Source organism: Thrips palmi, unplaced genomic scaffold, assembly GCF_012932325.1.
Source record: "Thrips palmi isolate BJ-2018 unplaced genomic scaffold, TpBJ-2018v1 HiC_scaffold_16, whole genome shotgun sequence".
Classification (NCBI taxonomy): Eukaryota; Metazoa; Arthropoda; class Insecta; order Thysanoptera; family Thripidae; genus Thrips; species Thrips palmi.
The window spans coordinates 9,153,633-9,174,388 of NW_023144625.1; the positions used below are offsets into that span (position 1 = coordinate 9,153,633).

The following is a 20,756-nucleotide window of genomic DNA, read 5'->3' on the forward strand; positions in this document are numbered from 1 at the left end:
CGGAATGATGGTTCTAGCCTGCATGCTGCTGCATTTGGCTCGCGGGTGGCCCCCGAGCCCCGAGCCCGTGGCTCGAGGGGGGAACAGCTTCCCACATTCGTTGTACAAAATTTGACCACATTCCACATTCAGGTGGCAAAAACGCCTGTAAGTAAGCAACATGTGTGGCAAAAAAGCAAGAAATCTTGCACATTCTTGCACATTCACACAATCATTGTAAACACAAAATTTTACAGTGGGTCACCCCTCGCGTGCGCTGCAGACTGATTCCGTCGTCGTGTCGTGCCATGGCACGGGGGCTTCCGTGTGGGAGCGAGAGAGACAGGGCGACGAAAACGACTCTCGGAATCAGTCTGCAGCGGTGCGCTGCGGTCCGGAATCTGGGACGACCGGCAAGTTTCCTGTCTTGGGTTTGTCGCGCGATGTCGTTGCGTTTGTGAGGTTTGCCGGAAAACGGTGGCAGCGTCTGGATGTCGAACCCCAAAGAACACGAAACGCTCACAGTGACGTCATTTTGATGTCAATATGACCAATTTCAGTCAAAATTTCGACAAAAAAAGCATCATTTTGACATCATTTTGACGTCCTTTGACTGCTTCGTTAGTGTTTCGTGTTCGTCAGGACCCGGGGCGTTCTCATGGCGGCCAACACCTCCGAAAACTTTGCCTTCTGGCCCTGGATTGCCAATAATGGCAGGATTTTTTTATTCCAAGCCTCTAGAGTGCCAAAAATTTTGGAGTTCCCAGAGGACTTTCCGGGGCTAAAAGGCCTAGTTTTGGCTAGGAACGGAGTGCCACATGCCGTGTTCACATTTACAACAAGTACGGGAGATTTGATGAAAATTTCAGCAACTTGTGACAAAATTGTCATTTTTATCAAGTGATAAAAATGCCATCTCCTAAAAGATTTACACTGAGGAGTGGTACAGTCCACCACCAAGACTGCGCTTTTATCCGGTGGCACAAAATTAGCAAGCACTAAACCTGAAATCTTCACCAGCTTGCCAATATTTGGCGCTTTGGCCGCCTGCAATGCCAAATTTTGGCAAGCTTGGGAGTATTTCAGGGCCAGGCTTGCCAATGTTTGGCGTTCAAAACGGCTTGCCAATTTCGTGGCAAGCAAAAGCCACCGGCTTTGCGGTGAAATTGTTTATGCATGTTGCTGACGGCGTCCCCTGTTGCAGGCGGTGAAGAACAACATGCAGGTGCGCTGCAAGTGCCACGGCGTGTCGGGGTCGTGCGAGCTGCGCACGTGTTGGCGCGCGGCGCCGGACTTCCGTCTGGTGGGCACGGCGCTCAAGGAGCGCTTCCAGGGCGCCGTGCTGGTGGACCAGAGCAACCTGGGCGGCGGCCATCCGCTGCTGCGCGAGCGCGGCGCCAACCGCGCCAACCGGCGGCCGCCGTCGGCGCCCGCGGCCGTCGAGGACGGCGTCGACGAGGACGCCGACGAGGACGCCGACGCCGTCGGCGGCGACGTCGACAGCAACCGGCCGTACCGGCAGCGGCCCAAGCGGCGGCCGCGGCCGCGGCGGCGCCCCGCGCGCGACCTGTCGCTGGACCTCCTGTACCTGCAGCGCTCGCCCAACTTCTGCGACCGCGACGCCTCCGTCGGCTTCCCCGGCACGGCGGGCCGCCGCTGCGAGCGTGACCCCGCGGCCGCCGGCGTGGACCCCGCCGAGGGCTGCGACTCGCTGTGCTGCGGCCGCGGCTACAACCTGGTGCGCGCCAACCACACGCGCCGCTGCCAGTGCTCCTTCATGTGGTGCTGCCAGGTCAAGTGCGAGACGTGCACCGTGGACGAGTGGGTCGCCGTGTGCAAGTGAAGCAAGTGAACGCGGAAGACAAGCCGGCCAAGCGTTTTCGGCCGTTCAATTGGACCCGAACCGAACGTGTGACCCCACCAATGGATAGCTGTCCGAACGATGAATCCATTGGTGGGGTCACACTGTCGGTTTGAGTCCCGTTGAGCGACTCTGGAACTCAAAACGCGTGTAGAATTTTGGCCGCCTCTACTGGTCTTCTGGCCTTTCGCCCCGCGTCACGTGTGTGGACGGACTCTTTGGCGAGGTGGTGAAAATCGCTTGTCGTTACGTCGGGACGCCCTCTGCTGCCACGGGAAGGAAACGAACAGTGGGGTGGATGCGTGAGTGCGAGTGAGAGGGCCGACAAGCCCGGCCCCAACGTCGTCTGCTTGGCCTTGGACCCTTAGGTTGCTTGCGCGCCCTCATTGTGCGCCCCGCCCGGCGCCGCCAGCCAACGAACGGTGGGAGCACCACCAGCGCCCGGAGAGTAGGCAACCAACCGGACTGTCATGTGGACGCCCGGTGGATAGGCAACCCATCCTGCAACGGTGGGAGCACCACCAGCGCCCGGAGAGTAGGCAACCAACCGGACTGTCATGTGGACGCCCGGTGGATAGGCAACCCATCCCGCAACGGTGGGAGCCACCAGCGCCCTGAGGTAGGCAACCACCGGACTGTCATGTGGACGCCCGGTGGATGGCAACCCACCTGCAACGGTGGGAGCACCACCAGCGCCCGGAGAGTAGGCAACCAACCGGACTGTCATGTGGACGCCCGGTGGATAGGCAACCCATCCTGCAACGGTGGGAGCACCACCAGCGCCCGGAGAGTAGGCAACCAACCGGACTGTCATGTGGACGCCCGGTGGATAGGCAACCCATCCTGCAACGGTGGGAGCACCACCAGCGCCCGGAGAGTAGGCAACCAACCGGACTGTCATGTGGACGCCCGGTGGATAGGCAACCCATTCTGCAACGGAGGGTGGGCAACCCAACCAGCAATGGTGAGCGCGCCCGGGGGTAGGCAACCCATTTGACATTGCAGCCCCCAAAGGGAAGTCCCCTCTCAATGTGAACCAAAGTCCCGGCCGCTTGAGATGAGCACTGCTTTGGAAGTCAGCACTAGCTCAGGGCCTTCATGGATCGAGCCTGTACTACTGAGATGCGTGTACAAGTAAATTGTACTTTGATTCCATTTATTTATTTATTTTTCGTTTTCTTGACAATTTTTACTGCCGATAACACCAGTCTCATCACTTACTTTGTCCGGAGAGGAGCAAAGCGATTTGGTAGCTGAGTGGGCTAAGGAGTCGGCTGCTATTGGAAAAGAACGGGTTCGAGTCCCGTAGCTTTCAATCTTTTCCTGAGTTTGGTTCCCAAACTCTCGAACCAGGAGAGTCAGGTAACCACGAGACTCAGTACGGGCGAGGGAGGGTTAGGTGGCTCAGGGCGCAGAGTTAGCGGCTGCCCCGAGAGAAGAAACTGGTTCAAATCCCAGATGGGGAAATGTTTTTCTCCGTTGAACCTTGAATCCCGTACCACCAGTAAGTATCAACATCGGCGAACACACTACCAATGTCTCGGTGGCTGAGAGCGGAGAGGAAGTGGACGCCCCGAGTGAGCACTTGGGTTCAAATCCCGAGTGCAGGAACATTTTCCTCAGTTCACTGCTTGAATGCGGTACCATCACTCTAAGTTAAGAAGAACACATATCAGTCGGTGCCTCGGTGGCTCAGTGGGCTGAGGTGTCGGCCGTGGTTAGGTATCTGGGTTCAAATCCCGGCTCGGTATGATGACTTATGTTTTGCCGCCGCAGCGCTGCTTTTGCAGAAGCGTGTCAAATGGGCTGCCTACCTTGACGGCGCGGCTGAGACAATCCTGGCTAAATAGACGCGAAGCAAACACTCGTGTCTCTTCTCCCCCCCCCCCCTCTCTCTCCCTCTCCATCCCTCTCTCTCTCTGCCGTGCCAAATAGGTGGCCTACCTCGATGACGCGTCTCTATGGTGTATAAGCTAGCTTTCCCTCCAAGATGCAAAAGAGTCCCCGCCGTCGGCTCCCACCCCACTCACACAACAGGTCAAAATTTTCACAGTTCGTTCACAAAATATATGTATTTAATTAGGTATGTGCAGTATCGTAATTATTTCTTTGTGTTCATCTCTTTAGACTTTTGTAGATATAAAACTACTGTTCTAGGCTAAGCTGTATTCATTTTCATGACCCAATCATTCAATTATTTATTCTCATATCTCATATTGTACATCATTTATTTATTCGAATAAACTTTTTTAAAAAAGGAAATGTTACATGAACGTATGAATGTGGTAGATTAGTTTTCTTTCCCTAGGTGATCCATGCCTTATATGACACACAATGTAGTAGGTTCAGTTGGGGTAATAATGGGACAGCTGATTCTTAGTCAAGATTTGACATTTTTGAACGCATGACATACCAAATGTAATGTTTTTATCGAGAAAAGAACATTTGTGACTGCACAAGTTCTAAAATTTCGATTCTTGACTAAGAAACAGCTATCCCATTTTTACCCTGTGTCCCATAATTACCCCAACTGACCCTACTATTAGAAAAAATTAGAAAAAATCAATTGGTTTCGCACTAACTTTACTGTCCACAATTTGCTGAACTCCTCTCTCTATCGTGTTGGTCTTGCATTTTGATGTACTTGATAGGGTCAAAGAGCTAGATACAAGAGAACAGATAAGAAAACTGTGGGAGTTAATTATGGTCAGAATTTGGAGTGTCTGTCTCATGAGAAGGCAAGTGAGTGCCATGTGTTCTAATTTTAGAGATATGACATTAGAACCACTGAGGTTTCTACTCTTAGCTAGCGTAAACAAGTATAACAATGTTAAGGGCCTCAAGATTTCAGTTAATCTGAGGTTGTGATGTACTATGAGATGCCTCAGAATATGTAGGATAAGTCTTTGAAATAAGTTCTGTTGATTTTAGGCTCAGAAATGACATACTAAAACACATCATCATGGTGAAGAAAATGAAGCTGGTGATGCATTAATGCATATTACTTTCAGATATCATGAGAACAATTCTACAACATAAATCACCAAGCTAGGCATGAAACAGTAATATTAGGAGGTTTTGTGAGAAGCACCAAATTTGCACTCACCTCACACAAAGTAGATGTGTGTAATAGTCAAAGGATATCTGTCCTGCAGAAAAAAAATTTAAAAACGTCTTCAAACACAATGTTTACTACATGAATACTGGAATGTACAATTAATACACAGTGATCACACATTTAGGCTGAACGATTACAATGAAAAAGACTGATGATCCATGAATTCTGAAGTCTTCTGTTGTCTGCTGTCACCGGCAAATGTACAAACACATATTTACAGAAATTATAAAAAAAGAACAAGTCCATTGAAAGTACTAACAGGAGAGGTCCATTATTTACAATACCAAAACAATAATCAACAGCTCTCTGTGACTTTGAGACTAAGAAGCCTGAAATAGTAAGTACAAGAGTGACATGTCTTTGTTTTAAGAGATGTTGTGCTTTACAAGTTAACAATTTGTTTCAGAATAAATAGCAAAGTTTGCTCACAAATTTTGCAATTATCAATAAAATGCTTTTACTACTATACACAGAAACACCATTAATAACAAACCATAAATTCAACAATCCAATAGGTAAATTTTAATTCACACTCCAATAGCTATTTCATGATATGAAACTCATTTCGATAAAACATTTCACTAAAAGCAGTTTTAGCAGTTTGTGGTAACTTCAATACGTCTCTCAAAGGCAAAACAAAAAAAAAGAAGAAAAAACATATACTTGCTTTAAAAAAAGAAAAGACTTTATGGCTTAATTTCTTAGATAAATGGAAGTACTCCAAACATGTACGTATGTAAAAATGGCAAAGTAAATGATGAAAGCGCTGATGCAGAAAAATACACAGCACACTTAGAGAAAGCTGCGATTTATGCATACAAAGCCATAAGCCCAGGGTCTTTTAATCTAACAACTCTCATTTACTATTGATAAAATCCTTCCATTCAGAAGAAGAATGAAGAATTCACAAAATAAATCTGTGCTTTGGAGCATTCAAGCATCCACATTTTAAATTCACACCCATAACATACATTATGCAACACAGAATTATTAATTTCTCATCTAAATCATGATATCCAAATCCAGCTTGGGCCATTACCATTGAATTTGTAAGTGCACATGCACGATGCATTATATATAATTAGAGTTGCAGAATGGTAGAATTGGAAGTTTCGGTTGGGACCAACGTTTACAAGATAGGAATGTAGTTGTCAATCTTGGCACGGTGCCTTTGAGCCACACACTCAGAAATCCAAACAATGTTCCTGCACTCTTGCTCTTTCAGTTTCAGATAGGAGTAAAACACTCCAAAGTGGAATTGTTGCAGGAAAGCATTAACATTCAGACGAACCTAAAAATTCAAAGATATTGTTAAGCATTGATTCAAATCTTCTGAAAGTTGAGATTTAATGGTAATCATGCCAAGAATATTACCTCATGTTCAAAGAATTTGTCCTCAAGGGTCTTTTCTCCTGGGTTGTTACCAGCACCATCAAAGAGAGCACGGTATTCCTGTAGTTCAAAAGTGAGTTAGAACTGTGGCAATGTGTTCACCTTAGTAAGATGCAACGGGAAAAACATTTCAGGTTGCTATGAGGTTTGTTTCATCCTTACAGCATAGTATTCAGCGATGGCCTTCACTTGTTCATAGTCATCAGCGCGAGCAAGAGCAGCCAGACCATCGGGGTGAAGGTTGCCACAACGGGGATAGAGCTTGGCACGATCATCTTTTGTCAGTTCCGTACCAAAGGAGTTGATTGTAATAATAATGGCACGGCGATCAGCCTCAAACTAAGACAAATAACCAGGTAATGGTATTAAACAGAGACATTAAGAAAATCAACTTTGAAATAACCTGGAAACCACGTTAAAAACTTACAGCTAGGATTTCACACATGACATCAGCAGTAGTGCCACCCAACTCCTTGCAGAAAGTATAAAATGCTTCAAGATAGGCCTTGTAGAGTGTGTTACGGATGATCTCAATGTTCATTTCATCCAAATCCTGCTCACTGATGCAGTCCACAAAGAATGGAGCTGGAAAAGTGAGAAAAGCGGTCGTTGTTTCCAGTGGAAGTATAAACAAGTACCAAAACAAAAAAAAGAAAGAAAAACTAGTTCATCAGCTTACCCAAAGGCGTGTCAACAAGCACAGCGTTGTACAATTCAGCAGGAGTTGCTGCTACATGAATAGCCTCCATCTGCTCGAAGCTTCCCAAAGGATGGCATTTGGGAATAAGTTCATTGATGGGTCTTTGATGCAAAGTTCCAGTTATCAAGAGAATGATATTGTCAATCATGTAGCTGTACCTGATACCAGAAATACCAAAGTTATATGATTAAAAAAACTAAATATTGACATGAATAACCTAAATGCAGCAGAAAAATTGCTTTGAACAAAACAACTTACGTGATGAAGTCAAGGAAAGTAGACAGGGGCTCCACAGCATGATTGCGCAGATGCTGGAATTCCAAAACAAGCTTCTCACGGAGCTTGTCATCAATGACAGACACAGAAAGAGGGCTGGGTTCGTTGGCTAGGAAGCTACCATAGTCTGTTCCTTGCAAGTGAAGCTTGAGATCTGCAAGCACAAAACAAAGTAGATAATAGTCTTTGTTGAAGTCAAGTGTCATGTGACAGGTATAAGGTAGACAAGACAGGTTAGTGCAGGTGCTAAATTTAAAATTTTGAGGCACACGTGAATGAACACAAGAAGCCAAACAAAACTCGCAATCATTCATATTTTCTGGGAAAACACTTAAGCAAAGGTTCTAAAAGGAAATGTCAAAATATGGACATCACAGACAAGTTTATGATGTGTATAGGAAGACATTACAGAAAAAAACCAAGCACGTTAGTAGCAAAATGAAATAGAACTAAGCGCTGATCACTTAAATTCCGAACGCATGAAATTTTTAATGAGAGCCAGTGACACAGATAATGTTATATTCCTATCCTAACCTCGGCTGCCAGATCCACTCACCTTCCAAAGTTTCACACTGAACTAAATTTAGGTAGTCTGCGTGTCGGAGAATGCCGCACTTAAAACCGCGGCACAAACCCTCCAAGTAGCCTCCATCGATATTGAACAAACAACCCTTCATTTTCGAAGGAGGAGGATCAAGAAAAAACTTGGCAGACGGCCGAAGCTTTTCCAATCCCTGATCATATGATCAAGAGGAGCGTGACGTTTCCAGAGCCTGCTGTTTTGTGGAGGTGTGGTTCGGCCGCAGTGGGCCAAGGCCGGAGGGGGAGGGGGAGAGGAAAAAGGGAAAAAGACGAAAAGGCCCAAAAGGACAGCTCCCTCACGATAACATTAATACTTTCATCCGTATCTCTGTCAAATTTCATCTCAATGTATGTTCGGGTGCCGTTGAAATCCGTGAAAAGGGAATTTCGACAGTCTAGTGGCTACGCGCGCGCACTCTGTTGGTGAGTTGAAGACCTACGTGCGGAACGGGACAGGAGAGGAGGGGGCGGGGGCGGGAAGGAACCGGGGGGAGGGGAGGGGGGAGGAGAGCCAAGCAGAAAGAAGTATTTCAAAGGTGATGACGGCGATAAGATTTTAGTCGCGGTCCAGTGGCTGTCGCCCTTTCTGCGTGACAAGTGCGTATGATAAGGCAAGATTGAGTTCCACTCAAGATTTGACCAGAACCCTGTGACAGTTCGACGGAGAGGTGCCAAGTAGTACTTACACGTAAAATGGTAATGAACACATCATTATCATAACCTGAATCATGCTACCTTCTGCTATGTAAATGCTCGATGTAATGCCGCTACTGAGCCATGTCATGCTTCGTAACGTTTCGTAATCTTCTGAAAGACGTTGTTATTTCACTGTCATTCCCCTAGTTTCCTCTCACTCTCTTATCTTTGTGAGAATCATGACGGTTTTGTGTACTGATCATCTGTTTACCTTGTTCCAGAATCTCTGCCTGAAACTTTCTTCTGCTGTGAGACAGGCAGCGAAATCATCACTGAGACAGCGACCACCCCTAGCTAACGCGTTTCAGCAGAGAGCAATGTCCTCCGAGGCTGAAGACGAAGTCATCGCTCAGGATGCTGGGGACTGTGGAGTTATGATTTTAAACCGACCCAAGGCGCTCAATGCAGTCAATCTCAACATGGTTCAAAGGAGCTATGATACTTTACTGAGATGGGAGAAAGAGAAAAAGTTAGTTATTGCGAAAGGAGCTGGAGGTAAAGCATTCTGTGCCGGTGGAGATGTTAGAACTATTACGCTTGATAATAAGAAAGGTGGAGACTACGGCAAGCGCCTCTTCAAACAGGAATACATGTTGAACTGCCTTATTGCAACATATACCATTCCTTATGTTGCTTTGATTGATGGTATTACTATGGGAGGTGGCCTTGGTTTATCTGTTCATGGTCACTATCGTGTTGCCACAGAAAAAACATTGAGCGCTATGCCCGAGACAGCAATTGGCCTGTTTCCAGATGTGGGCGGCAGCTATTTCCTTTCACGGCTCAAAGGAAAACTTGGAATATACCTAGCTCTGTCGGGTTACAGGCTGAAGGGAGTAGATAATCTTTTTGTTGGATTTGCCACGCATTATTGCCCCAGTGCTGAAATACCTAAAATCGAAAAAGATATTTTGACCACTAAAAATCCCAGCCAAGTTTTGAAGCCTTATGAAAAAGTTCCTGAAGGGTCCAAATTCAGCTTGGAACCTCATATCAACAAAATTGATAGTATTTTCTCTGCACCCACAATGGAAGAAATTTTCCAGAGGCTTGAAAGAGATGGTTCGGACTGGTCTAAGGAAACCTTGGCCAGTTTGAAGAAACTTTGCCCTCTGTCAATGAAAATAACACTGAAACAACTTCAACTTGGTGCCGATCTCAGTCTCCAGGAATGCCTTCAAATGGAGTACCGTCTTGCATACAGATCTTGTGAAGGACCCAATTTTATTGAAGGTATGTTTTTCCTTTTTATTTCTTTCTCCTTTTCTACTTTTTATTTGTAACATTATCACACCTCTAGTTTGGAAGGGAAAAGGACTGACAAAATGCCCATTTTCTAGGTGTGAGAGCCTTGCTGATTGACAAGGATCAGAACCCCCAATGGATTCCCCCATCAATTGAAGAAGTGACTCAACAGATGGTTGATGATTTCTTTGCCCCATTGGACCCTGAGAAAGAACTGAAAGTAAGTGCTTATTTAATATTTTCTATCATTTTTTGCTAAATAAATTTTGACAGTAAGGCTAAACAAAATTAATTTTTTTATTTCCAGCCTCGAAGTGGGCCAAAGTGCTCGCTCTGAGAACATCAAATATATGTATGGTACAAAATTGATTGAAATTTCTTGGTGACATAGCTCCGGTATGGAAATCCCTTTCTGTCTAAGTGACTTAAAAAGAATTATTGCTAAGCATATTGTTGAAGGAAATTAAAGGATAATTAACTGCCATTTGTGTTAAGAATAGGCATTCTGACTAGATCTGCTTTTATCATGTGTTGAGATTGTCCCATTTGTCTGTGATCAACTGAGCAGTTCCAAGGTGTAAAAAACTAGAGGTAAAGTGCACCTGTGATATTTTTACTACAATTTTCTATCCTTAAAAGGTTGTTACAATAAAAAGCTGATGTGCCATTATTTTACTTCTATCCTTACAATCACACTGGTTCTGCATTAAACAAATTTGTTTAAAAAAAAAAAGTTGAGCCATTAAATTAGAGAAACAAATGCAAATATGTATTTTCAAACCATGTATATTTCACAGTTAATTGTAGTTGTGCACAACTTTTACTGCATCAGCCTCCTCAAAGGCAAGATCAGTTCGGGAAGGATAAACAGCTTGAAAGCCTCCAGTAGAATCTACAACTTTAACTTGTTGTACAGTGAGTATTTTGCTAGCAGGAACATTAGTGGCCTGCTCCCCTTCAGTGACCTCTGGTGACTGTGTAATGCCCAGGCGAACACATTCCAGTAAAAATGTGTCCATCACTTTCTTGGCTGTGGCCAGTGATGCTGAACTGGTAACTTCAACCAGCATCTCCTTTGAAGACTCTGACATCTGTAATAAAAACAATAGTTGTAGAGAAAAGTGTTTAAAAAAAGGAAAATGCAATGGTACATTGCCTCGGATGGAAATGACAGCTTACTTTGGAAACATTGCTATTGGTCAGGGGAGGGAAGGAGATAACTGTATCCGCTGCATCAATGAGGAAAGGATACAATGGCTTTCCATCAAGAAGGTATAAAAACCTGGAGGCAATGAAAGACACAAAATTGATTATTAATATTATATGACAAAATATTGCATGATAGAAAAAAAATTCTCACTTGTGAATCCCCGAATATTTGTTCCTCTTTTTGTCTTGCATCACAGAATGTGCATGGCTCTTGAGTCGGGCAAATACAACTGATGCTAAAGTGTCTTTTGTACTCCCCAATGGCTGCAGTTTGACTTGATCAGGAGCTCTAGCCACATACTTCAGAGGACCAGGAGCTATAAGGGACATATCGTGAGTGGCGAGAGTAGCAGCCTGCCGCTTATTGCAAAGAGTATCATGCAAATTATTCTGTAAGATTCAGCACACAATGTATTATTAAATTGCTGAAGCAAATGAAAAGAAAATTAATTAATATGGGAGACAATGGCAACAAATTTCACCTGAATTTTGATAAATCTCTTGAAACTATCCGGGGTGAAAACTAAGTTTTTAACAATGCAACAAAGTATATATGGTCTGACAGCCTTCACGTCTTTATCTACAGTTATGACTGGGATACTGTCCGTAACGTGCAACACATCAATTCTGTTGCAAAGCTCGTCCACCTGTCATTACAAAACAAAATTATTGCAGGCCATGTGATAAAAAAAAAAAAAGAACATGATACTGTTCATTTATCAAGCGCCATTCAACTCACAGGGTCTGGAATTTCATTGGAAGACAGGCCGGATTCACTGTTACTTGACTTTCTTTGACCCTTTTTGCCTTTGGACGAGGTTTTAGAATTTGAAGACTCTTTTTTGCCATGTTGTCGGATGTACTCCAGCACTTGCTTTGAATGGCATTGGATCACCATTTTTCCTAATCTTTTGTCAGACAAAGGATTATTCTTAAGATTTATTTCTGCAAGACGAAAGAAAAATATTTCAGTTGTAAAAATGACAAACTTGAATAATTACTTGTGATGACAATAAAATTAAATTTATAAGGAAGCCTATCAATGAGTGTCGGTACATGCTCAACATCAGCCTTTGATTGGCCAGTGATTATTTTAGAATGTCATGGTTTACAAGGGTATAAAATTTATTACGTTAAAATCCAGTTATATTTTAGCTTAAAGAATGCCAATATTGAGCGAACATTCATTGAAAGGCAACAAAGACAATGCTTGTCAGCACAATTTGTTCTACACACCTTTAAGTTTTGAGATGTCTGTCAGTTCACCAGGAGCTTCTTTGATCTTGTTATCTGACACATCAAGAAGTTTCAAAGAAGCAAGAAGATTTATGTTATGTGGAATCTCCTTGATATTATTAGAGACTAGTCTTATCTCTGACAAGTGAACCATTTTGTCCGAACAAACATCGGGAAAGTCTTCTAGTGAGTTGTTCGACAAATCTAGAATCGTGAGCCTATGATTCAGCAAAAGGCTAGGAAATGTTGTCAGTTTGTTGAATGAACAGTTGAGTGAATACAGTGCTGAGAGCACTGACACCTCCTCCGGAAAATCATCCAGCACATTGCGTGACACATCCAAGTTTTTCAGTTTTGACAACTTGCTCACAGAGGAGGTTAGGGCCTTGATTTTATTGGAGTCCAAAACGAGTGTCAAGAGGCTTTGCAAGTTGCTAACGGAGTCAGGAACAGCCTCCAGGCAAGTTTCAGAAATGCGCAGAAAGTTGAGGCCTGTCAAGCGGAACAAGGACGGATCCAAGCCGCTTTTGGAAATCCTGTCGGAAATGGACTGCCCCGACAGGATCAACTCGTGCCGGTTTTCCTCCTTGGCAGTGGCAATCTCAGGCCACCCGGCCATGTCGAGGAGACCAACCGCTTCCACCAAGTTTACAGTGTAGGGCCGCTGCGCTCGTTACTAATCACTTCACAGAATTTCAAGACCAAGGAAACAAGAGTACTTTACACGTTCTGATGACACACCGTGCGCAATCGAGCTCCTTGTTGTTGTTGTTGCTCTGCTGGTTGCTGTTGTTGTTTTCTGCGCGCTGCTGCTGCGGCTGTCAAGCGAACTATTTCGCGGCGGCTTGTTTGAATTCAGTCTGAAGTCTGCCGAAGATTGGCGTGACCTCTGAGTCGAGTCACGCTGATATTCAGCATGACTTTTCTACCATTCCTTTTGATAGTTGGTCATCTTGCCCGAAACGGCGCCGGTACATTTTCTATCAGAAAGTGAGCACGAACAGATCCTACAAGTGTCACCCAAGGAGAACAGGATCGTCACGAAATGGTCACCGTGAGCTGCAGGTGATGGATTTTCGTCACGATTTGAGCACATATGAGGTCACATGTGACCCGAAATCAGCTCACGATGAGCTTTTCGTGACAATTCTGTTCTCCTTGGGCATCTGTTAAAATTTGGAGACCTAAAGGAAGGACAAGATGCACGAAATTGCAACTGTGCAAGACAAAAATATAAACTACAGACACTGCATGAAAGCGTTTTATTCCGTCGGAAACACGAATCAGGCGGGCTGCACGAGGCAGGGCAGCTTGCCGACGACCACCTTGACGCGCACCAGGAACCTGCCGTCGGCGTCCACCAGGTGGCGGAACGCAGCCGAGTCCACCCGGAGCAGCTTGCCGTCGGCGACGGCCTCCTCGACGTCCTCGCAGGTCGGTGTGCTCCACGCGCTCAGCGCGAAGGCGCCGTCCTGCGAGGCCACGGACACCTGCAACAGCGAGACTGAAAACTCAAGTGTGTGTGTGTGTGTGTTGAGGTGTTCACACAGGTTTCCAGTGTGCGCACTGAAAACCTTGCAAACTATAGAAAAGCAGCTTGTTGTAACGAATTATTTTGAGCATACATAAGCTTAAGAAAATACTTCGCAATTTACGAACTATTTCTTCGTACAACAATGTATAATGAGTAGAGACCCACAGAACATGAGACACTGACAAAGCAGCCAAAGGAAGTCAAAATGGTGCAATTATTTTTTGACGTCACTGTGTGACTGTACTTTTCGTGTTCTTTGGGGAGACTCCGGTCCGAGCATGCGTCTCTCTAGACACTGGCCAAAAATCCGTACAGGTTCACTGGTCGCGAGCAAACCGAGTAAACTGGAATGTACTGAGTATTCCCCTTGCTTCATTTTACTAACCTGATGAAGAATTCAACACATTAGTCGATTGATTCCAACAGTCCTGTACCAGAACAAACTCCATGACTGATATTCGAACTCATATAATATGACCCACACCACAATAAACAGGAAAATCTTAACATTTGAGATAAAAGTTGTCCTAATCACTTCACTTTACATTTCGAATCGTTTGCTTACAGTGCGCCAATCCCAGGTATGAGAAATTGATAGTGCTACACAGTAAGTTTCTCATACCTAGGCCTGGCGCAGCCCTAGCAGACGATTCGAAAAGTAAAGTGCAGTGATCAGAACAACTTGTGTCTCAAATGTTAAGATTTTCATGTTTTTTGTGGTGTGGGCCATGTTATGTGAGTTCCAATATCAGCCAGGGAGTTTCTTCTGATGAAGGACTGATGGAACCAATCGACTAATGTGTTGAATTCTTCATCAGGTTAGTAAAATGAAGCAAGGGAAAATACCGCGTTGGAGGAAGGATACATTCCTTCATGGGGACGGCTGCGCAATATAATTTTACTCCCCTTTACACCAAAAGTCTACACGTTGGATGCTCAACACATTAAAAATATTTTTTTCTTGGATCTGGAATGCTGATTTGGGAAAAGATGATTGGCGGTAACCAAGCTTCCGAAGAAGTGTCTATAAAAGTTGAAAAGAACCTCGCAGTAGCAAGCCGTAGTAAGTTTCTTTAATAGCCTAATGTATGAAATGTGGACCGATTGAGTTAGGAAGGGGCATAGAGTTCTAAGTTTTGTGGGCTTGTTCGAAACTATGAAAAGGGGACTTTTAAAACAATGTATCGTTCACCAATCTCAAGGATTTCACTTTTTTTTATTAGATTTTCCAGTCAGAGTGTTGTCGTGTACTTGAAACCCTTATTGAATGCCACCTGATTAGGACCGGCCAAAATGGGCTACTGAGTGATTTTTCGCTGATTTTTGTTTTTTAATATTTTCCAACTTTTTCAAACATAATTTATTTTCATGTATTGAGTAGTCTTTTGTGAAGACAATGAAAGCTGGCTGGTCACTATCTGACAACAGATGCTCAGTGGCCAAAAACTGCGGCATTCAAATCTAAACGGTTTGGAGTTAGGCAAAAACAATTTGCAGGGCGACTCAGGGGGTCATCCTGAGTAAGGTCATATGACCTTAATCCTGAGTGGATTGACACCTACTTTGGCCATTCCATCACCGTCGATTTCGGGGGGTGCGATGGTCTGGCCTCCCCCAATAAATGGCAAAAACCCCATTGTGCACGGGAAGGGTCTTTGGAAGGCGATTGATCGGTCCGAAATTCATCCGACAATTATTAGTGTAATTGAGGAGGCGGGAAAGAAAAGGGCAAAAGTGGTCAGTTTTAAACACCTCACCAAACGTCCAAAAATTAGTTGCACGACTCCTAGCTTTATCAATCGCCCTCCGGACACCCTCCCGAATGTATAGCCTGTACACAAAAACCGTGTATTACGCGTAATACACGTAATTGTAATATCATGTCTGGGCCTAATATGCCAAATTTTGGCATTTTAATGCCGTAATACACTTGTAATATCCCCGTAATACAGAGTAATACCGCGTAATACCGAGTACTCTGTACATGATTTCGTGGAGTGTTTACCCCCTCGACTTGATGTCAAAATGAAGCTTGCTCAATTATCCAATAGGGTTTTAATACAGAAATCATAATCTTTATACTTCTACACCAAAAAAAAGTGGTTTTACAATGAGCCCCCTCAATAAGTGTTCAAATTTTGAACAAAATCGGTGACCCAAAATTTACGCGATCTATACCACCGTAACCGGCGTGGCGGGGCGGTTCGAAGGGAACGGAGCGAAAAGCTGGGTTGGCTAGTGCCTGAGTTGCTGTGCAGTAGAGGACATCAAAACTCCTATTCCAGATCGAGGTTCAATGGGTATCATGATACCCATTAATTTGCAAATTAAACGAAAAAGAGTATGCTCTGTTGGCAGCCATCCGCTAGACGGCCGAATTTGGAATTTGGACTGTGGAGGGTGGGATGTGAGTGGCGCGCACATCGCACAGTGCACTCTTAAAACCTTACGAAGTATTTTGAGCATACATGTAACAAACTAAAATACTTTGTTATACGAAGAAATAGTTCGTAAATTACGAAGTATTTCCTTTGTAAGCTTACGTATGCTCAAAATACTTTGTTATACAAACTACTTTTCTTTGTAAGGCCCAAAATAGTGTGTAAGGGTTTTTGAGTGTAGGCCAGAAGACCGGCACAGGCGGCAAAAACTCCAGACGCGCTTTGAGCTGCAGAGTCGCGCTAAATGGGACTCGAAGCGAACAAGTGACCCCATCAATGAATTGCTCTCCGAACGAGGAATCTATTGGTGGGGTCACACGTTCGGTTCGAGTCCTGTTTAGCGACTCCGGAGCTCAAAACGCGTCTAGAGTTTTGGCCGCCTCCACTAGTCTTCTGGGCCACTGTGCCTCGCCTGCCAGGCCCAGGGCAGGCCCACCTTGTAGCGGAACAGGGCCGCGGTGGCGGGCGGCCCCACGAGCTGCAGCACAGCCTGCAACAACACGCGGCCGGCGTCGAAGCGCAGGTGGAGGCGGAAGAGGGCGCGGGGGACGAGGCCGGGGTCCTCGTTTCCTTTGCCTTCACCGCGCTCCTTGCCCTTGCTCTTCTGCTTGTTGTTATTGTTGTCTTCCGAGTCGCCCGTCTCGACCAGCAGTAGGGTCTTGGCCACGTGGCTCACGCTGCCGTCCATCTCGCGGACCTGGGAGGGACAGCATACTTTAGGGTCGGCCGTAGACACTGGAAGCAGTAGTTACCTCGAGCGCTTGCCTCGAATGGCCTTCCCCGGCTGTAGGTGTAGCTGATGCCCGCGTACTGGTTGAGCGTGATGAGCGACGAGCTGCCGGCGTGCTCCGACAGCGTGTGCTCCAGCAGGGCGCTGAGCGGCCCCTGTCAACCAGATACAATATCGATATTGACTGTGGTCTGACATGGTTGGACTTGCACTCTGGAAAACCTTAAAAACTTTAGGCGTAACAAAAAAAAAACTGTCACAATGTTATAGTCTCAAAGTATTTTGAGCTCGATTTTTAGCACGCATTAGCAAATACTTTGTAATTTACGAATTATTTAGTGGAACAAACCAAATCAGTGAAGCGCACCTAAGCAGGACACTATGAGAGAAATTTAATTCGTCAACATTTTTCGGGGGGAAGGGGTCTATGAAAACCGAGCGTAAGTTATTTTAGCTTGAATCCAAGAATATTTCAAAAACGTCCTCTGAACCGACGATGGGCCGGGCTGTGTTGAGGGTTTGGGACTTTCTGGCGTCAACCTATGGCGAATAGAAGTCCTGTATGGGCGCGCCATGACCAAAATAGTGCGTTCTTATACGAATGGCGTTGACGACGAGGTTTTATTTCTTTTCGTTTACACGCATAGCAAAGCTTCATTCAGAGTTCAGATACTTCACATTTTTGACCAAACTAAGGTTTAACTCTTTACCTTACATAATCTTTTTAGGATCTTTACGTAGCAAGTCTGAAGTCGGTTCCAAAGCCGTTAGACTTTTCGTTTTGGCACAGCAAAGTTTCAAAATAAAAACTTTCACACTACCGCCAGTTCTTAAAGATGGCCCTGCTAGCGCCTTCTGCTTTGACGTTTGTGATTGCGTGACTAATTCACCTCATCCTTATTACAGATCACTGGATACGGCGCGTCAATTTTGGGCAAGTAGTCGGCCCGAGTCGGCCTCCTTTCCTTTGCGACAAGTAACGACACCGCCACAACACACAAGGTATGCACTATGTTAATGCACAAGTATTGTCCTTTCAACTTTGCATTTAAAAAAACGTTTTCTTTAGGTTTTTCAATAATGGCTTCGAGTGATGGACTCGTCGATGTCCGAGGAAATGTTCAAGAAGTTGAGTATCAGATCAAGGATCCTCTCGAATGCAAAGTGTGTGGTATGACATTCAATGAAAAAAGACATCTAAGACGCCATCTTCGATACCATTCGGAGCAGAAGCGTTCTGCGTGTACTATTTCCAAAAAAGCAATTTGTAAAGCCAGTCTTAAGACACATCTTCTGATCCATACTGGCGAGAAGTCTTTTGAATGCACAATTTGCAACAAGACGTTTGGCAACTCAAGTACTCTCAGGACGCATCTTCAAACCCATACTGGTGAGAAGCCTTTTGAATGCTCGATTTGCAACAAAATGTTTGGCAGAACTTCTGACCTCAAAACACATCTTCGAATCCATACTGGTGAGAAGTCTTTTGAATGCACAATTTGCAACAAGACGTTTGGCCACTCAAGTACTCTCAAGAGGCATCTTCGAACCCACACTGGTGAGAAGCCTTTTGAATGCTCGATTTGCAACAAGACGTTTGGCCACTTAAGTACTCTCAAGAGGCATCTTCGAACCCACACTGGTGAGAAGCCTTTTGAATGCTCGATTTGCAACAAGACGTTTGGCCACTCAAGTACTCTCAAGAGGCATCTCCGAACCCACACTGGTGAGAAGCCTTTTGAATGCTCGATTTGCAACAAGACTTTTCGCCAAGCTTCTTCTCTCAAGACGCATCTTCGAATCCATACTGGTGAGAAGTCTTTTGAATGCACAATTTGCAACAAGACGTTTGGCCACTCAAGAACTCTCACGAGGCATCTTCAAACCCACACTGGTGAGAAGCCTTTTGAATGCTCGATTTGCAACAAGACTTTTCGCCAAGCTGCTCATCTCAAAACACATCTTCGAACCCATACTGGTGAGAAGCCTTTTAAATGCTCAATTTGTAAGAAGACGTTTAGCCACTCTTGTACTCTCGAGGTCCATCGACGAAGTCATACCGGTGAGAAGCCTTTTGAATGCAAAATTTGCAACAAGAGGTTTGGCCACTCAAGTACTCTCAAGACGCATCTTCAAACCCATACTGCTGAGAAGCCTTTTGAATGTTTGATTTGCAACAAAATGTTTGGCAGAACTTCTGACCTCAAAACACATCTTCGAATCCATGCTGGTGACAAGTCTTTTGAATGCACAATTTGCAACAAGACGTTTTGCCAAGCTGGTTATCTCAAGGAACATCTTCGAAGCCATACTGGTGAGAAGCCTTTTGAATGCTCGATTTGCAACAAAATGTTTGGCAGAACTTCTGAGCTCAAAACACATCTTCGAACCCATACTGGTGAGAAGCCTTTTAAATGCTCAATTTGTAAGAAGACGTTTAGCCACTCTTGTACTCTCGAGGTGCATCGACGAAGTCATACCGGTGAGAAGCCTTTTGGATGCTCGATTTGCAACAAGACGTTTGGCATCTCAAGTACTCTCAGGACGCATCTTCGAACCCATACTGGTGAGAAGCCTTTTAAATGCTCAATTTGTAAGAAGACGTTTAGCCACTCTTGTACTCTCGAGGTGCATCGACGAAGTCATACTGGTGAGAAGCCTTTTGAATGCTCGATTTGCAACAAGACTTTTCGCCAAATTGCTCATCTCAAGACGCATCTTCGAATCCATACTGGTGAGAAGTCTTTTGAATGCACAATTTGCAACAAGACGTTTCGCCTAGCTGGTCATCTCAAGACGCATCTTCGAATCCATACTGGTGAGAAGCCTTTTGAATGTTCGATTTGCAAGAAGACTTTTCGCCAAGCTGCTCATCTCAAGACACATCTTCGAACCTATTCTGATGAGAAGCCTTACGAGTGTGTAGTTTGCAATAAGAAGTTCACACATGTACATCTTTTAAAAATCCATGGCCGAAGTCATACCGTGGAAAAGCCTTTCAGGTGCACAGAGTGCGGTAAATCGTTCAGTCAGCGGAATTCTCTGATGGCACATCTTTATACTTATTTACAGGAATAAACATTTTAGTGCACTGTGTGCAATAAGAGGTGCTCTCAAGCAGGTGATCTCGGGGTACATATCCGAACACTCACTGGTAAGAGCGAGGGGTTACCCACTCCGGGAATCGTGTGTACACTCAGTCCAGGAATCGTTCGTAATTTGCTCAAAATTTTATCGAAAATCTTAAAAATTTCAATGGAGAGGGATATGTAATAGAATCAGAAGGTAAGAACACTCAGAAGGTAAGAAAAATCTTCAAAAACCTCTCCTTTTATGCAAGATTGGTTCAGGAATCGCGGGAATCCGGAATCGTGTGTACGCCCAAGTACCGAGTGGGTAACCCCTCGGGTAAGAGGCCTTTCGAGGGCTCACTTTGTAAAAGAATGTTTATACTTCAGGTGGCCTTCGGTTGCACCTTTTAACCCATATTGCCGCAGTGCTGCTCAGTTTGCAAGAAAATGCTCACTACCTCAGGTGACCTTCGGACGCACCTTCGAACCCAAACTGGTGACAAGCCTTTCGAGTGCTCAGTTTGCATTGTTAAAGGTTCGGCAAACGGACTATCACATCCGAACCCATAACAGGTAGCCTCCTGTTTTTGCGAAAATCGTGAAGGAGTCTGCAGCCACTGGGCATGCACAGTGAATTGAAATGGCAAAATCCGTTACGGTTCGGCACAGAAACTGTCAGTAAATGA

The 20,756-nt window shown here is 44.9% G+C and overlaps 5 protein-coding genes across 7 annotated transcripts in view; 3 read left to right on the plus strand and 2 right to left on the minus strand.

Annotated features, from left to right (window-relative positions):
• Nucleotides 1-4,002, plus strand: part of LOC117642972 (protein Wnt-10b-like) — a 59,397-nt gene extending 55,395 nt beyond the window's left edge. The window contains exons 8-10 of the mRNA XM_034381609.1: nt 1,184-1,401; nt 1,483-1,637; nt 3,968-4,002. Coding sequence (XP_034237500.1) covers nt 1,184-1,401; nt 1,483-1,637; nt 3,968-4,002 — 408 coding nt within the window. The remainder of the gene's footprint in view (nt 1-1,183; nt 1,402-1,482; nt 1,638-3,967) is intronic.
• A 1,007-nt stretch (nt 4,003-5,009) lies between these two features.
• Nucleotides 5,010-8,103, minus strand: LOC117642538 (V-type proton ATPase subunit d). Its single transcript, XM_034380808.1, has 7 exons — nt 7,883-8,103; nt 7,309-7,480; nt 7,030-7,208; nt 6,778-6,935; nt 6,513-6,689; nt 6,333-6,410; nt 5,010-6,249 (listed from the first exon to the last, which is right to left on the minus strand). The coding sequence occupies exons 1-7, from the start codon at nt 8,001-8,003 to the stop codon at nt 6,088-6,090; spliced, it is 1,047 nt and encodes a 348-aa protein (XP_034236699.1). The 5' UTR covers nt 8,004-8,103; the 3' UTR covers nt 5,010-6,087.
• A 299-nt stretch (nt 8,104-8,402) lies between these two features.
• LOC117642535 (3-hydroxyisobutyryl-CoA hydrolase, mitochondrial) lies at nt 8,403-10,519 on the plus strand. 3 transcript variants are annotated; one of them, XM_034380801.1, is made up of 4 exons: nt 8,403-8,604; nt 8,826-9,837; nt 9,945-10,069; nt 10,157-10,519. In XM_034380801.1, exons 1-4 carry the CDS (start codon nt 8,602-8,604, stop codon nt 10,184-10,186), a joined length of 1,170 nt encoding a protein of 389 aa, XP_034236692.1. In that variant the 5' UTR covers nt 8,403-8,601; the 3' UTR covers nt 10,187-10,519. The 3 variants fall into 3 exon arrangements, with proteins under 3 accessions (XP_034236692.1, XP_034236693.1, XP_034236691.1); XM_034380802.1 differs by having other exon boundaries at nt 8,403-8,505; XM_034380800.1 differs by lacking the exon at nt 8,403-8,604 and adding an exon at nt 8,671-8,724.
• Nucleotides 10,520-10,617: 98 nt separating this feature from the next.
• LOC117642534 (leucine-rich repeat-containing protein 47-like) lies at nt 10,618-13,076 on the minus strand. The gene is made up of 6 exons (XM_034380799.1): nt 12,295-13,076; nt 11,798-12,003; nt 11,541-11,705; nt 11,210-11,448; nt 11,029-11,131; nt 10,618-10,940 (listed from the first exon to the last, which is right to left on the minus strand). The coding sequence occupies exons 1-6, from the start codon at nt 12,911-12,913 to the stop codon at nt 10,647-10,649; spliced, it is 1,626 nt and encodes a 541-aa protein (XP_034236690.1). The 5' UTR covers nt 12,914-13,076; the 3' UTR covers nt 10,618-10,646.
• A 1,428-nt stretch (nt 13,077-14,504) lies between these two features.
• Nucleotides 14,505-20,494, plus strand: LOC117642847 (zinc finger protein 26-like). The gene is made up of 3 exons (XM_034381441.1): nt 14,505-14,646; nt 17,906-18,001; nt 18,069-20,494. The coding sequence occupies exon 3, from the start codon at nt 18,080-18,082 to the stop codon at nt 20,075-20,077; it is 1,998 nt and encodes a 665-aa protein (XP_034237332.1). The 5' UTR covers nt 14,505-14,646; nt 17,906-18,001; nt 18,069-18,079; the 3' UTR covers nt 20,078-20,494.
• Nucleotides 20,495-20,756: the final 262 nt, after the last annotated feature.

Excerpts from the sequence above, each read along its gene's own strand:
- LOC117642538 (XM_034380808.1), bottom strand. The coding sequence starts at position 8,003 with ATGAAGGGTTGTTTGTTCAATATCGATGGAGGCTACTTGGAGGGTTTG. Across the intron at positions 6,936-7,029 it reads GCTTGTTGACACGCCTTTGG|CTCCATTCTTTGTGGACTGC; the intron begins GTAAGCTGATGA and ends TCACTTTTCCAG. Across the intron at positions 6,411-6,512 it reads CCATCGCTGAATACTATGCT|GAATACCGTGCTCTCTTTGA; the intron begins GTAAGGATGAAA and ends TTTGAACTACAG.
- LOC117642535 (XM_034380800.1), top strand. The coding sequence starts at position 8,686 with ATGTCATGCTTCGTAACGTTTCGTAATCTTCTGAAAGAC. Across the intron at positions 8,725-8,825 it reads TTCGTAATCTTCTGAAAGAC|AATCTCTGCCTGAAACTTTC; the intron begins GTTGTTATTTCA and ends ACCTTGTTCCAG. Across the intron at positions 9,838-9,944 it reads AGGACCCAATTTTATTGAAG|GTGTGAGAGCCTTGCTGATT; the intron begins GTATGTTTTTCC and ends CCCATTTTCTAG.
- LOC117642534 (XM_034380799.1), bottom strand. The coding sequence starts at position 12,913 with ATGGCCGGGTGGCCTGAGATTGCCACTGCCAAGGAGGAAAACCGGCAC. Across the intron at positions 12,004-12,294 it reads AGACATCTCAAAACTTAAAG|AAATAAATCTTAAGAATAAT; the intron begins GTGTGTAGAACA and ends TTCGTCTTGCAG. Across the intron at positions 11,706-11,797 it reads CCAATGAAATTCCAGACCCT|GTGGACGAGCTTTGCAACAG; the intron begins GTGAGTTGAATG and ends TTGTAATGACAG.
- LOC117642847 (XM_034381441.1), top strand. The coding sequence starts at position 18,080 with ATGGCTTCGAGTGATGGACTCGTCGATGTCCGAGGAAATGTTCAAGAA.